General features: G+C 37.3%; 1 protein-coding gene across 1 annotated transcript; it reads right to left on the reverse strand.

Moving 5' to 3' along the window:
* Positions 1-879: 879 nt before the first annotated feature.
* Positions 880-14,387, reverse strand: LOC103513078 (zinc transporter ZIP11). Its single transcript, XM_026826373.1, has 4 exons — positions 14,181-14,387; positions 3,744-3,859; positions 2,858-2,978; positions 880-926 (listed from the first exon to the last, which is right to left on the reverse strand). The coding sequence occupies exons 2-4, from the start codon at positions 3,849-3,851 to the stop codon at positions 880-882; spliced, it is 276 nt and encodes a 91-aa protein (XP_026682174.1). The 5' UTR covers positions 3,852-3,859; positions 14,181-14,387.
* Between the last annotated feature and the right edge of the window lie 708 nt (positions 14,388-15,095).

A 15,095-nucleotide genomic window follows, 5' to 3' on the forward strand; every position in this document is an offset into this window, starting at 1 on the left:
GGAAGGCTCACACTACGATATTATTGGAGGTTTTGTCATGTATTGAAGCATTTTGTAGCAAAAAATCCTTCGGCTCACTTCGTTTCTTCAAAAATGGCTTTTACCTAGAGGCCTCTCATTATCTCTAATTTCTACTTCATGAATAAGTAAGTTATCAGCCCACTTAATTTTTACTAAATGAACAAAATGGACAGCATTCAGCAAAAAAGAACCATCCATAAGAGGAACTGCAAAGTTGCTGAGTGGAACGCTCACACTATACGATATTATTGGAGGTTTTGTCATGTATTGAAGCATTTTTCAATTTCAGCAAAAAAAAACCTTCGGCTCACTTCGTTTCTTAAAAAATGGCTTTTACCTGGAGGCCTCTCATTATCTCTAGTTTCTACTTTATGAATAAGTAAGTTATCAGCCCACTTAATTTTTACTAAATGAACAAAATGGACAGCATTCAGCAAAAAAGAACCATCAATAAGAGGAATTGCCTTACGGGTGGTTCTTTTCTGCCTAATGGTGTAAAAATGAGTTATCAGCCAAATCCCTAAATAGAAATCAAAACCTGCTGACCAACGTGGGTACAAACTTCACCAAATTTGATACGTACGAGAAAAAAAAAGCTCTGAGGTCAAAAACAAAACAAACCTCGTGTGTGTCTGTGATAACATGCCAGATCCCCCCCGGTGTATGCCCTGCTTCCTGCCATGGCATAGCATGCCATGTTACAGGGTTACGCTCAAATCATGAGGGACTGAGGGATTTGGGGAAATTTTAAGTTGAGCCCGGTACTTAACTTAATGGCATAGCATGCCATGTTACAGGGTTACGCTCAAATCATGAGAGACTGAGGGATTTGGGGGAATTTTAAGTTGAGCCCGGTACTTAACTTAATGGCATAGCATGCCATGTTACAGGGTTACGCTCAAATCCTGAGGGATTTGGGGGAGTTTTAAGTTGAGCCCGGTAGTTAATGCCCTCGTACACAAATAACCCACACCGAGGCTTAGGTGTAGGGGCAAACAGACCTAAAGAACGGTTTAAGCTTCCACGCATCTAAGCTAGAGGAGGAGAACTATCGATAGCACTAGGGTTGCCAACCGTACGTTATTTCCCGGAACAATCCGTATTTTTGTCAAAAATCAAATGTTCCGCCGGAACACACCTTTGTTCCGGTTTTTTCCAAATCTATGGAAAATACGGGAACTGACTAATAAACAGAAAAAAATACAAAAAAAAAGTTTAAAAAGATAGGTACGTACGAAAAACACAACCACCCCTAGGAATAGAACAAGAGGGGAGGGGAGGTATTTATTGAGATAGATAATGGAGGAGTTGCAAATGGGTAAAAATTATGAATAAATGGTCGATTCCTATGTAACAAGTTGGGAAAAATCCAAATCTGAGGTCAAAACTCTGAAAAAATAACTGTAAACGATCGAAAATTCAATTTTTATTTTCCGTTCTAATTAAGATGTGTGACGTCAGACTTAACGCAGTTGCTATTTTCGTTCGCTAGGTAGCGCCAGTATGCAAGCGCGCTAGCGGAGGAGCAGAAAGAACTGCGCAGAAACGTATGCGCACAAACACATTAATGCGTTGCCTGCAAGGGAGCTTTGCTTGGGACATTTGATGTGACGTCATCGCCTACGGGAACGTATGCCGTGACGTCAAAGTTCACGATTTACCGGCATTTTTTTAATCGATTTATCTCGAGATCTAAAAGTCGTAGAAGAAAAAATTTCGTTGGTCCTCATTTTTTCTGCTCTATGACTTTGAAACATGACCCAAGTAAGCGCAACTGATCTATTCTATTGAATGATTGGATTATGTGAAAAACTTCTATTAATTCATCCACTGAGGGTTTTGGAAAGTGGAATCAAGATATTGCTTTCTACATTTCCTACACATCAAACTCTGAATCTGTTAAAAGTCCAATGCACAGGACACTAGGGTGCCGGAAACCCAATCGAGTGACTGAATTCCGGAACTCTAATATTAAAATCTATATCGGGAAGCTCGACTCAATAATATACATAGCATTCCAACAACCAGAAGAAAAAAATAACCCTAATTATAGATTTCTTTCACCCTTAGTGGCACCCTATCACCAATTTCTTTCTCGGTGTGCTAATTCAACAGTTCAACACTCCACCACTGACGGACATCTCTCAGGCGCCCAAGTATCAATAAATATAAATTTGCCTTGGAATTTAAAGTTATGTAATACACTGGGCCCAGTAGATTTCGAAGAAACATACATATCTTCTGACAATGGAGGAGTTGCAAATGGGTAAAAATTATGAATAAATGGTCGATTCCTACATATGTAAAAAGTTGGGAAAAATCCAAATCTGAGGTCAAAACTCCGAAATAATAACTGTAAACGATCGAAAATTCAATTTTTATTTTCCAAATAATAATAAAAAAAGGTATACTTTATCCAAGTTCGTTATACCTCGTGATAAATCACGATATACGTTATATCCAGGTTCGTTATATCAAGCTTTTACGTTATATTGAGGTTCGTTCTATCAAGTTTTACCTTACATCGAGTTTCTACTGTAATCTTCTTCTTTTTCTTCGCCTTTTCCCGTGTACAGACGGGTCGGCGTTTTTCGTCGGCCTCTCAGCCCTAGCTAGGGTGATTGCTTTGGGATGACATTTGGTTTTGGAATTGCTTTGGGCTGACATTTGGTTTTGGAATTGCTTTGGGCTGACATTTGGTTTTGGAATTTTTGGATACAAATTTTACGAGTGGATGCCCCCCTCTTGGCACTCAAACTTTGCTATTTCTTTAGCAAGGAAAATTCAGGCTGGTATCCTCCCTGCTTAAAGTCCCCTAAACGACATTCTTGTTTACTTGTTTTCGTGTTGTTTTTTTTTTTTTTTTTTTTTTTTTTTTTTTGTGCTAGGAGTGACCAGTACGAGGCTGCGAGCATGACACCCGCAGCAAACCCAAGACTCGAGTCTAATAATTTTCTCTGAAACAAAACGGAAACAAACAAAAAGGGAGCCATAGAGGTTGTGGCTGAGTGGGTACATTACATTGAAACGGGGTATTTTCTGACAAAATTCCTGTGTGCAGAGTCTAGTATGTAGGACTATTGCATCCCATTCTTGTTGTTTTTCACTGAGTGGGTATCATTGACCTCTGTGACTGAGTGGGTATTTATTCAAATAGAGACCAGTGGCAGCATTGGCAGCATAAAAAATTTATGAGTGGATGCCCTTTGCACACACTCTTGTTGCTAATTCTTTAGCAAGGGAAATTCAGGCTGGTATACTCTCTGTTTGTCTCTGAGCCAGGCTAATATGATCTACTCTCTGTTTGTCTCTGAGCCAGGCTAATATGATCTACTCTCTGTTTGTCTCTGAGCCAGGCTAATATGATCTACTCCCTCTTTCTCATTTTAAGTCTCCTTAGGCAGACTAAGCTAGTCTACTCCCTGTTTAAAGTCCCTCAGACAGACTAAGCTGGTCTACTCCTTGTTTAAAGTCCCTCAGACAGACTGAGCTGGTATACTCCCTGTTTAAAGTCCCTCAGACAAACTGAGCTGATATACTCCCTGTTAAGCCTCGGTGGTGCAGTGGTCAACGCCAAGATGCTTGCCTGATAAACAGGAGGGCATGGGTTCAATCCCAGCCAAGGTATGGAATAATAACACTGGTCACTCCTTGTTTGTGCCAGTTCTTTTGGTAGCAATCTTAAATTGACATGACTTCTGAACAAGTGGGTTTATTCTTACCTGAGTTCCACTGAAAATGATGACCATGGCTGCTCCAGCTGCTGTAAGACCCCATGTGAACAACGTTCCCAGCAACGTCTGAACTAAAGGGTTATGGTCAATCAACATTTTTGAATTTTGCTAAACTCCACAAATGTGACAAGGATGCAACACAAAACTTTTAATTAGGATAGGTGCTGCAGTTGGCCGCTTTTTGGCGGCTTTCGACCACTTTTTGGTGGTTTTCAGCTATACTGACTAAACGGTTACAGATATTGTAAAAGTTAAAACACCCAAATAAGCATCTTTCAATAGGATAAGGAAAGTCGTGTGATGTTCACACCAGATTTTTAACTGATAAATTTGTCAAGATGGGCTAAGACATTTCAGGATTAAAACTGAGGGTTAGGAATAGGAATAGTTAAATGAAATTCTGACATTATAGTCACGTTACTTAACACTTTAATCTTCGAACCCTTCTAAACATTTCATCATTTCATTACAGTGGGTTTTCATCTTGAAATCTCTGTTTATGTGGGTAAAAATTTGCGCTATTCGGGCCACTTTCATTGGTCCTTGTAACTTCATATAATATTATATAGTTTATTTCTTTTTAACTGATGAATTTGTCAAGATGGGCTAAGGCTAAGACATTTCAGGCTTAAAACTGAGGGTTAGGAATAGGAATAGTTAAATGAAATTCTGACATTATAGTCACGTTACTTAACACTTTAATCTTCGAACCCTTCATTACAAATATGAAGATAAGGAACCTAAAAATTGACCTGCCAGGGCCACCCAGAATTTGAATACAAAGAAATGTTAATACCCATTATACCCATTAGGTGAACGGGTAATCTCATGTCGAAGGGACAAAACAAAACAAAATCTAATCAAGAAATTATGTAGTTAATATAAAATACGTTAATACCCATTAGGTGAACGGGTAATCTCATGTCGAAGGGACAAAACAAAACAAAATCTAATCAAGAAATTATGTAGTTAATATAAAATATGCTAGGTGCCCTCGTAATGGACGGTCGGTGGTCTAATAATAATTTCCTTTTCTTCTAAACTTTAAAGATTGTTAATAACAAATATTCTTCAGTTCATGATAGTAAAAGACCGCTGCCCCTTATAGAATAGAATAGAATATACCCTGTTTATACTGTCAGAATGAGACTGAAAAGTCCCTTTACTCCCGCAGTCTAAACAAGGTCTCATGTCCTCGTAATGGACGGTCGGTGGTCTAACATTTCCTTTTCTTCTAAAATCTAAAGATTGTTAATAACAAATATTCTTCAGTTCATGATAGTAAAAGACCGCTGCCCCTTATAGTGGACGGGTGGACGGAGGTCTAGATAATGTGGTTCATGTTTTCCTTTCCTTTAAAGATGGTAAAAAATATCATTTCTGATGCCTCATTAAGACATCATTTGAGACCAAGTGTTGGTTCAAAATTATCCCGAAAATAAAGTCATAATTACCCCAACTTGCCCTACATAATAGAAAGGAATTAAATTGATAATCCCTGATATTATTTGATGTAGATACAAAACAATAGATATTCAAGGTGGGGTGGATACACAGGCATTCAGATAGGTGGATGGAACAGGTATTCAGGGATCGTTCCAAATACATGACCTTTTTAGGCTGCGGAAGTAAAGAGACTTTCCAGTCTCATTCTGGCAGTATAAACAGGGTATATTCTATTCTACCTTCGCGTTCGCTCGGTTACACAGCGTTCCAAATGCATGACCTTTTTTGGCTGTGGAAGTAAAGAGACTTTCCAGTCTCATTCTGGCAGTATAAACAGGGTATATTCTATTCTACCTTCGCGTTCGCTCGGTTACACACTGTATACAGATCTCTGTATCTTGTATGTACCTACTTTTGAGTCAACATTCCAAGTCGGCCATCTAACTCTGCGAATTCCTCAAATACTTTGGTTGTTGGTTCTCTTTGCCTCTCCTCCTTTTCAGTCTTCTGCATCTTTCCAATTGGTTGAGATGCTGTTTTTTGCAAAGCTTTAATATTCAGCCAGTCAGTACTCTCGATTCGCTCCTCTTTGTTGCTCTTGTTCCCCTCTGGATCTCTCCATCTCTTTCTTTGGATCTTTGTACGGTGTCGCATTCTTTGTTTTCTCCAGGTAGATGTGGATAATGCTCTCTCTCTCTCTCTCTCTCTTACCATCTCCTCTGGCAAATCGTTCTTTCTCTTTCACCACGATTTCTGATTATTATTCCTCTTTTTTTTTGCTTCACCAATCTTTGTACGGTGTCGCATTCTTTGTTTTCTCCAGGTAGATGTGGATAATGCTCTCTCTCTTACCATCTCCTCTGGCAAATCGTTCTTTCTCTTTCACCACGATTTCTGATTATTATTCCTCTTTTTTTTTGCTTCACCTGATGTAGATACAAAACAATAGATATTCAAGGTGGGGTGGATACACAGGCATTCAGATAGGTGGATGGAACAGGTATTCAGGGAGGTGTCCGGATTAAGGTAGCTCTGGATTCTGGGAAAAATACAAATATTTGGGATAGACCTTATATCTATTATTTTATTGGGATTGGTCTTCCTTTAAATATTACATTTTTATTTTATGAGGCGCCCAATTTTGATGTCTTTTCAAAGAAATTCAGATTTACTTAGGTCCTTTAGGCGACATTTTTTTTTTTTTTTTTTTTTTTAAAAAAATTAATGTTAAATTTTTGGTCTATCTCAGATCAATAGCCAAGTGGTAAGGTCCGGTCCACGAGTAAAAGACCAGTGCTAAATGCAGTTGAATCTAGTGGTGCAGAATGTTTTACATTGAAAATCCTCGCTAATGAGCAAAATCACAGGGAAAATCACTCCTATAAATAGCACTCTACACGAGGCGTTTACGTTTCCTAGAATCATTTTGTTTGGAGAGAATGAATGAAAAATAACTCTGACGCCAGGAATTTATGACGGTGCGTGCATTCTCGGCAGAGATAGGACATTCCGTGAATTCCACACGTCACTGGCCAGGAATCCCAACATAACTATCACACACACACTTGCTACCTCGGTCTCTAATCGAACAGACGGGGTCTTGAGAGGCCAGGACTGGATTTAAGTGTTAGCCCGAGGTTTACAAGATCAACTGCTGGTGAAGAGCTGTATAGAATTATCAAAAAAAGCCCTTAGGTGGCCCTCAAAAAACAAATAGGATATGCCCGTTTTTGATACAGGAGGGGGAAAATACATACTTATAGTTCAGTAAGCAGTAACCGTAGAATTTGTTCGAAAAGGAGTTGTAAGGAAACCCTTAAATGCCAAATGGGATCAAGCTACTCAGCAATGTCCGCGGAACAAAATAAGAGACATTAATAAAGAACAATGCACTTCGTTTGGATAACTCACCCGAATAAGATATCGGCGATTGAACTAATAAAGTCATTGCCGTATGACAATGATCTCATTCAAGGGTTGGATGGAAGAGAATGGCTCAGACAATTCAGGTATTAGTCCCGCCCCTTAGAATTTTATTTATGAAGTCTGTACGAATTAACGTTAAGCTACGCCGAGAAAGGCCAATAAATGGATGGGTGACTTAAACATTATATTGGGAATAAAGGGAGAACGGGCTCTAGTCTTGATTTTAAATCATTACATGAAAGTAAAATCAAAAAATCAAATCAATAATGATCATAAACTGGATATTAAACAAATTAGGTAGGTACAAAGGTATTCTTTAACCATGATCGAATAAACTACGGGCTAAAAAATTCCCGGAGGGACGGACCCAGCTTGTTTTTTCTCAAAATATCTTAATAACAAAATACCTACTCAAAATGAAGCACTGTCACTTTTGACTATGTATTACGAAAAATTACCGTTTTTCCCCTATAATTATTAAATTCGGCTTTACACACCAACGTCCAACACCAAATAAGAAAATGTACCTAACATGGAAAAGAGAAAAAAAAGAAAGTTTAAAAGCACAAACGTACAGACAGACCATTTGGATAAAAACCACTTTTTCGGAATCAGGGGACCCTAAAATGAATTTTTCCACCCATTTCCCGATTTTGAAAATTTGGACCGATTGCAATACTTTCTAATTACTTTGAAGAGAAATACCTAGTCAATAAAAATGTATTGACGTGACGAACTGCCCAAAGTTTGGCTTGCCAAAACGACACAGCACACTAAAGAACTATAAAAAAGTAAAAATCCCAGAAAAGGCACTCTCACTCACCTTTTGCAGCGGCATAATCGACCATTAACGACGGCACAACACACAGATAAAGTCCTAATTTTCTTCCGAACTAGTCACAACTCAAAATTACCACAACTCAGAATCACAACTCTCTTCTTCGGGTCAATCAATCTGGACTAAAGCTGGACTGAGTTTGACTATCAGCAAGAAGTGTAACCTTAGCTGAAATGATTCTACTGAACTTCAGCACTTCACACGTTCGTTATCAGGGGAGGAGGCAGGGTGAGAGTTTTACCAAGTTGGTATTGTTTGAATTTGTTTTACATTGTTTGATAAAAAAAAAATGGTTTGACTTGAGGGAAAATAATGGAAACTTTGAGGTGTAGTAGATGAACCAAATATTATAGGGACTGGTCTTTGCGTCAGGGCAGTGAAAATAAAAGATCTTTTTTGCCAGCCTAGTTAGCTTAGTTGGTAGGATAAAATCCGCCCGGGCGGATTTTATCCTACCAACTAAGCTGATGGGATAATGTTCGTTCTCGGAACGGCTGGCTTTTTCCTATCCTGTCTTCCTTCTCTCTTCGATTTCGGGACGATAAGACCATAGCAGTTACAGTTCCCTCTGTCAAACCTCTTAAAAGATAAAAGAAGAAGCCATGGAACGACGACCAAATTGAGGTAGCGTAGGGTATATGTACATAGAGGACTTGAAAAATACTCTGGTAAGCTCCAGCCCAAGAATCCTCAGATGAATAGCTAAGTGGTAAGGTCCGGTCTAAAAGACCAGTGCTAAATGCAGTTGAATCCAGCGGTGTAGAATGTTTTATCTTGAAAATCCTCGCTAATGAGCAAAATCACAGGGAAAATCGCTCCTATAAATAGCACTCTACACGAGGCGTTTACGTTTCCTAGAATCATTTTGTTTGGAGAGAATGAATGAAAAATAACTCTGACGCCCTTTCAAGATATTTTACTGGACAGACTTATTAGACTTTGTGAGTCCCTCTTATCCTCATGAAGAGAATTCCATAGCCTAACTTTCTTAGAAGCTTGTACTAATCTTTTCTTCCACTGTGAGCCTTTCAATATATTTTACTGGACAGACTTATTAGACTTTGTGAGTCCCTCTTATCCTCATGAAGAGAATTCCATAGCCTAACTTTCTTAGAAGCTTGGTTTATATCATATTTTAGCTTAGGAAATGTTTAAATCATATGTGTATTTTATTTGAAATGAAATAAAATAAATTAAATACTGCAGATACATAGTACGAGTTTTTTCCCTATGGTCACTAATGGACTTATGAACAACAGAGTTTCTTGTCCCACTAATGGATCTTTATCCTTTCCCTAAACAGTACATACAAACGTATATCAAATCTCATAGGTAAACTTCAAGGCTCTATTCCAACTAAACCTCAGGTCGTTTTTCAATATATTTTACTGGACAGACTTATTAGACTTTGTGAGTCCCTCTTATCCTCATCAAGAGAATTCCATAGCCTAACTTTCTTAGAAGCTTGGTTTCTATCATATTTTAGCTTAGGAAATGTTTAAATCATATGCGTATTTTATTTGAAATGAAATAAAATACTAGTATTGCTCACTATACTGTAGTAATAGAAAGTAATAAATTAAATACTGCAGATACATAGTACGAGTTTTTTCCCCATGGTCACTGATGGACTTATGAACAACAGAGTTTCTTGCCCCACTAATGGATCTCTATCCTTTCCCTAAACAGTACTTACAAACGTATATCAAATCCCATAGGTAAACTTCAAGGCTCTATTCCAACTAAACCTCAGGTCGTTTCCAATTCCAAATAAGTGTGTGCATTTTTCCTAGAATTGCACTCAAATATGGCCATGACTGCACTGTGCTAATATGTGCCCAGTCAGCAGAACTTTACTGAAACTCTTGCCTCTTGTCCCACTAATGGATCTCTATCCTTTCCCTAAACAGTACATACAAACGTATATCAAATCTCATAGGTAAACTTCAAGGCTCTATTCCAACTAAACCTCAGGTCGTTTCCAATTCCAAATAAGTGTGTACATTTTTCCTAGAATTGCACTCAAATATGGCCATGACTGCACTGTGCTAATATGTGCCCATGCCCAGTCAGCAGAACTTTACTGAAACTCTTGCCAAACAATCACCATACAGTTGGCAGTGGGCAAACAGTCAGGCGGCACTCAATGTTGACAAAATGACGAAATATTCTTTCAATGTATTGCTATTGATGTTTTTTCATTTTAGTACGCAACTAGAAGGTTAAAATTGAAATATGTAGTACGCAAGTTACCTACAGCCGCCAGACTTAACCAGGAATTTTGAAGCCCTTGGGACGAAGCTAACCACACATGTAGGTAATAGGTATGCACTTTCTTAGAATTCTCTTCTGACGTCCTCCTTACAATAAAATAGAATACATCATTTCTATCTAATCTAATGCTTTCACTTCTTTCAAAAAGCAAGGTTATTGATGGATTTTCTAGTCCTAAAGCTTGTTATGATTTGCAATAAATCGCGCTGGGCCGCGCGTTCGATCGAGCGAAATTAGCAAAACAGGAGAATGATTTTTTTCCCATTAAATTAAAAAAAAAAAATCCCTCAACCTATAAAAAAAAGACCCAGTACGCAGGTCGGACATCTTTTTTTTTTTTTTTTTTTTTTTTTTTTTTTGTCCAAAACAAAAGGGTAAAATTTAAAAAAGACATTTTTTTTTTTTTTTTTTTTTTCATTTTAGTACGCAACTAGAAGGTTAAAATTGAAATAGTACGCAAGTTACCTACAGCCGCCAGACTTAACCAGAAATTTTCAAGCCCTTGGGACGAAGCTAACCACACATGTTGTAGGTAATAGGTATGCACTTTCTTAGAATTCTCTTCTGACGTCCTCCTTACAATAAAATAGAATACACCATTTATATCTAATCTAATGTTTTCACTTCTTTCAAAAAGCAAGGTTTATTATTTGTGAATTTATTCTGTACCAAATACATAAGAGCATAAGACCTTGTTTTGACTGCGGGAAGTAAAGGGACTTTTCAGTCTCATTTCGGCAGTATAAACGAGGTATATTCTGTTTTGTTCTACAAATCTACACCTCCTATATGGTAAAGCCTCGAACCCGGGACCCTCTGCACACCAGACCGGAGCTGAATGCCACAGAGGAATGTGTTCAATGTATGAGTAACGAGGCGCCAGCATTACCTGATACCAAACTCTTCGGTACTTACAGGTAAAAATTTATTACACGTGGTAACTAGCTGATCTGAGGATTTTTTAGTACATGTGTTAAACTGGCTGATGTGAAGATTTATACAGATGTTAAAAAATATAAATAGCCGATTAAATGTTTTTTATTCCATGTGTTAACTCGCTGATTTGATGATTTATTGGGTATATTCTGTTTTGTTCTACACCTCCTATATGGTAAAGCCTCGAACCCGGGACCCTCTGCACACCAGACCAGAGCTGAATGCCACAGAGGAATGTGTTCAATGTATGAGTAACAAGGCGCCAGTATTACCTGATACCAAACTCTTCGGTACTTACAGGTAAAAATTTATTACACGTGGTAACTAGCTGATCTGATGATTTTTTATTACATGTGTTAAACTGGCTGATTTGAAGATTTATACAGATGTTAAAAAATATAAATAGCCGATTAAATGTTTTTTATTCCATGTGTTAACTCGCTGATTTGATGATTTATTACATGTGTTAACTGGCTGATTTATTCCATGTGTTGAATTGCTGATTTGATGATTTATTTCATGAGTTAATTACTGATTTCTCGATTTATGCCATGTGTTAACAACCTGATCTGATGGTTTATTTTATGTATGATTTGATGATTTATTTCATGAGTTAATTACTGATTTCTCGATTTATGCCATGTGTTAACAACCTGATCTGATGGTTTATTTTATGTGTAAAATAGATGATTTTATTCAATGTATTAACCCATGATCAGATAATTTTATTTCATGTGATATCTTTTTTTTGATGATTTATTCCGTGATTAACACCTGATCTATTTACACGTTAATTAAGTAGCCAATGTATTCCACATGATAACTAGCTGATTTTTAATCTATTCAATGTGTTAAATTAAATAACAAAAAAAAAATATCCCAATAAAATATTTATTTATGTAATTTTATAAAATTATGACATAATATATAATGTTAAATTCAGTTTATTCAGTACCTGATCTATTCCAATGTTACCTATTAGCTGGCTAATTTATTCCACGTGGTAACCAGCTAGCCCATTTCTTGTGTTAAACATGTACCCAATCTATTCCGACTGAAAAAAAAGGGATTTAATTAATTATCAGTGAATCCTACTTTGCGATTTGGTCCTAATGGCACAGAAGAGGCTGCCACATCATAGCCATAGCCCAGTTCAGAATTTTTGGTCACTGCAGGATTTTTTTTTTTTTTTAATACTTTTGACTGAGGGAACTGTGAACGCTAAGGTCTTATCATCAAAAAGATCAAAGATAAAAAGACAGGATAGGAGAAAGCCAGCCATTCCGAGAACAAATGTTATCTGTTGAGGATAAAATATGCCCTGGGTGGGAATTGAACCCATGGCCTAGTGCTTACAAAGCAGACATACTACCAAACAAGCTAACTAGGCTGGCTATCAGTATCAAACTCACATCTCTCATGTTCCTATAGCAACAGAAAACACAACTAAGTAGGTATAGATTCTCTTCCCTCAACACCATTGAATTTACCAATAGTGGGTGGCCTAACGTCACAATTTTGGCCAAAAGCTGCATTTATTCAGGAAAGCACCAAATTTGGTATGGACCTTCATTGGTAGGACTATTGCATCCCATTCTTGTTGTTTTTCACTGAGTGGGTATCATTGACCTCTGTGGCTGAGTGGGTATTTGTTCAAATAGAGACCATTGGCAGCATAAAAAATGTATGAGTGGATACCCTTTGCACACATTCTTGTTGCTAATTCTTTAGCAAGGGAAATTCAGGCTGGTATACTCTCTGTTTAATGTCTCTGAGCCAGGCTAATATGATCTACTCCCTCCTTATTTTAAGTCTCCTAGGCAGACTAAGCTGGTCTACTCCCTGTTTAAAGTCCCTCAGACAGACTAAGCTGGTCTACTCCCTGATTAAAGTTCCCCAGCCAGACTAAGCTGGTATACTCCCTGTTAAGCCTTGGTGGTGCAGTGGTCAAGGCCAATATGCTTGCCTGATAAACAGGAGGGCATGGGTTCAATCCCAGCCAAGGTATGGAATAATAACACAGGTCACTCCTTGTTTGTGCCAGTTCTTTTGGTAGCAATCTTAAATTGACATGACTTCTGAACAAGTGGGTTTATTATTACCTGAGTTCCACTGAAAATGATGACCATGGCTGCCCCAGCTGCTGTAAGACCCCATGTGAACAACGTTCCCAGCAACGTCTGAACTAAAGGGTTATGGTCAATTAACATTTTTGAATTTTGCTATACTACCTACCTACCTAAATACAATCCTATTTTTTAGTCACCAGTTAGTTTGCAGGGTATAAGTTGCAAGCTGCATTGCAAGCTATAAGTCACGGGTTCGATTCAAGCCCGGGGCGAACTTTATCCTAAACAGATAAGCTTCGTTCTCGGAAAGGCCAGCTTTCTCCTAACCCATTTTCCTTCTCTCTTAAACTTTCGGAACTATAAGACCTCAGCTGTTACAGTTCCCTCTATCAAACCTCTTGAAAAACTAAATATTGTAGGCAGTTTTACTTTCGTATTTATTGAGAGTTTGTATAGAAATAAACAATAAAATTACGTAATCATTATCACTCAGCAAATTAATAAAATAAACAGTAATAAAACCATTAATAAAAAATGCACCAGTTTCATTGTTTTATTATTCTTTCTGGTAATTGTGAAGTCATTTTATTCATTTGTGAAATCGAGCATATCTTTTACAAATTAATAAAATAAACACTAATAAAACCATTAATAAAAAATGCACCAGTTTCATTGTTTTATTATTCTTTCTGGTAATTGTGAAGCCATTTTATTCATTTGTGAAATCGAGCATATCTTTTTCGATTCCCTCTCTGACTTCATGTATTCATTTAATTTAATTTAATTGTCTAATAATTAATATCACTCACATGAAACTAATGAATCGGGGGACTATTCTCAGACCCTATGTCTTGTAAATACTAAATAACAAGGGGTAACGCACTAGTGACTTGGCTACTCTAAAAAGAATATTGAAGGAGAAGAAGAACAAAGAATTTTGCTTTCTGTCTACGACAAATCAGCAGGTGTTTGCCACGTCAAACAAAACTGGGAACGTCAAAACCCTGGGACAAGATGAACAAGATCTCAGATTCCCTGATAACAGCTAGGCGTTCCAAGAACAAGAACCCTTCCCAAAAGAATTTCAAATTTTCGGTGTTTTCAAAATTTTAAATTTTTGTTATCAAAGCAAAAATCAAGTGGTTTTTTGTTTATCTTTTTAGTTTGCGCGCTGTCCGCAATAGTGGCAGCACGCGACGGGGGGAATCCCAAGGAGGTTGAAATCTAGTGGATTATCAAGATTAGTGAGAAGGTGAGAATGAAGCCATTTTTTTTTCGGACTACCGAATACCGAAAAAGTAAAAAAAAAATTAAAATACCTAGCTACACCCTAATTAATTTTTGGCGTGTTAAATAAAAATTGTCATTAAATTTAATTGAAAAAAAAAAAAAAAAAAAATGACCTAGGAGTCCTAGGACAAACATAAATACAATAATGCTCATTTTTTTTTATTATTTTTTTATTTTTACATTTTTACTTTCTAGGTATTACCTACTATTTTACATATTCTATAGGTACGTTTTTAGAAAAGACCCTAGGTAAGGTCCCTATTTCCTGTGAGTCCTGTAGGCCTTTAAAATTAACTGAGTACATTTTGATACCTATACCTATTTTAACTAGGTACCTATATGTAGACACTAAACCTATCTAGGTATTTATAAACTATCAGTAAATTTATTTACAGAATATTTACATCAGACCGTATTGTAAGTTGTAATAGCGCGGTCAAACTTTCTTGACTTGGCGGGGCGGAGCGCTGCCGCGCTCCTTAATTAATAATTACCTACGATGAAACTCTGTTTCGTGTTAATATAGGCCGGGCGGCGCTTCGAACTCTTGACGTTCACGGC

The sequence above is a fragment of the Diaphorina citri genome, unplaced genomic scaffold (assembly GCF_000475195.1).
Source record: "Diaphorina citri unplaced genomic scaffold, Diaci psyllid genome assembly version 1.1 scaffold921, whole genome shotgun sequence".
In the NCBI taxonomy this organism is placed as follows: domain Eukaryota; kingdom Metazoa; phylum Arthropoda; class Insecta; order Hemiptera; family Psyllidae; genus Diaphorina; species Diaphorina citri.

Coding starts and splice junctions, on each gene's coding strand:
- LOC103513078 (XM_026826373.1), bottom strand. CDS start 3,851: ATGTTGATTGACCATAACCCTTTAGTTCAGACGTTGCTGGGAACGTTG. Junction 2,979..3,743: donor TCATTTTCAGTGGAACTCAG/GTAAGAATAAAC, acceptor GTTTTGTTTCAG/AGAAAATTATTAGACTCGAG. Junction 927..2,857: donor AAAAAACAACACGAAAACAA/GTAAACAAGAAT, acceptor CAAATCCCTCAG/GATTTGAGCGTAACCCTGTA.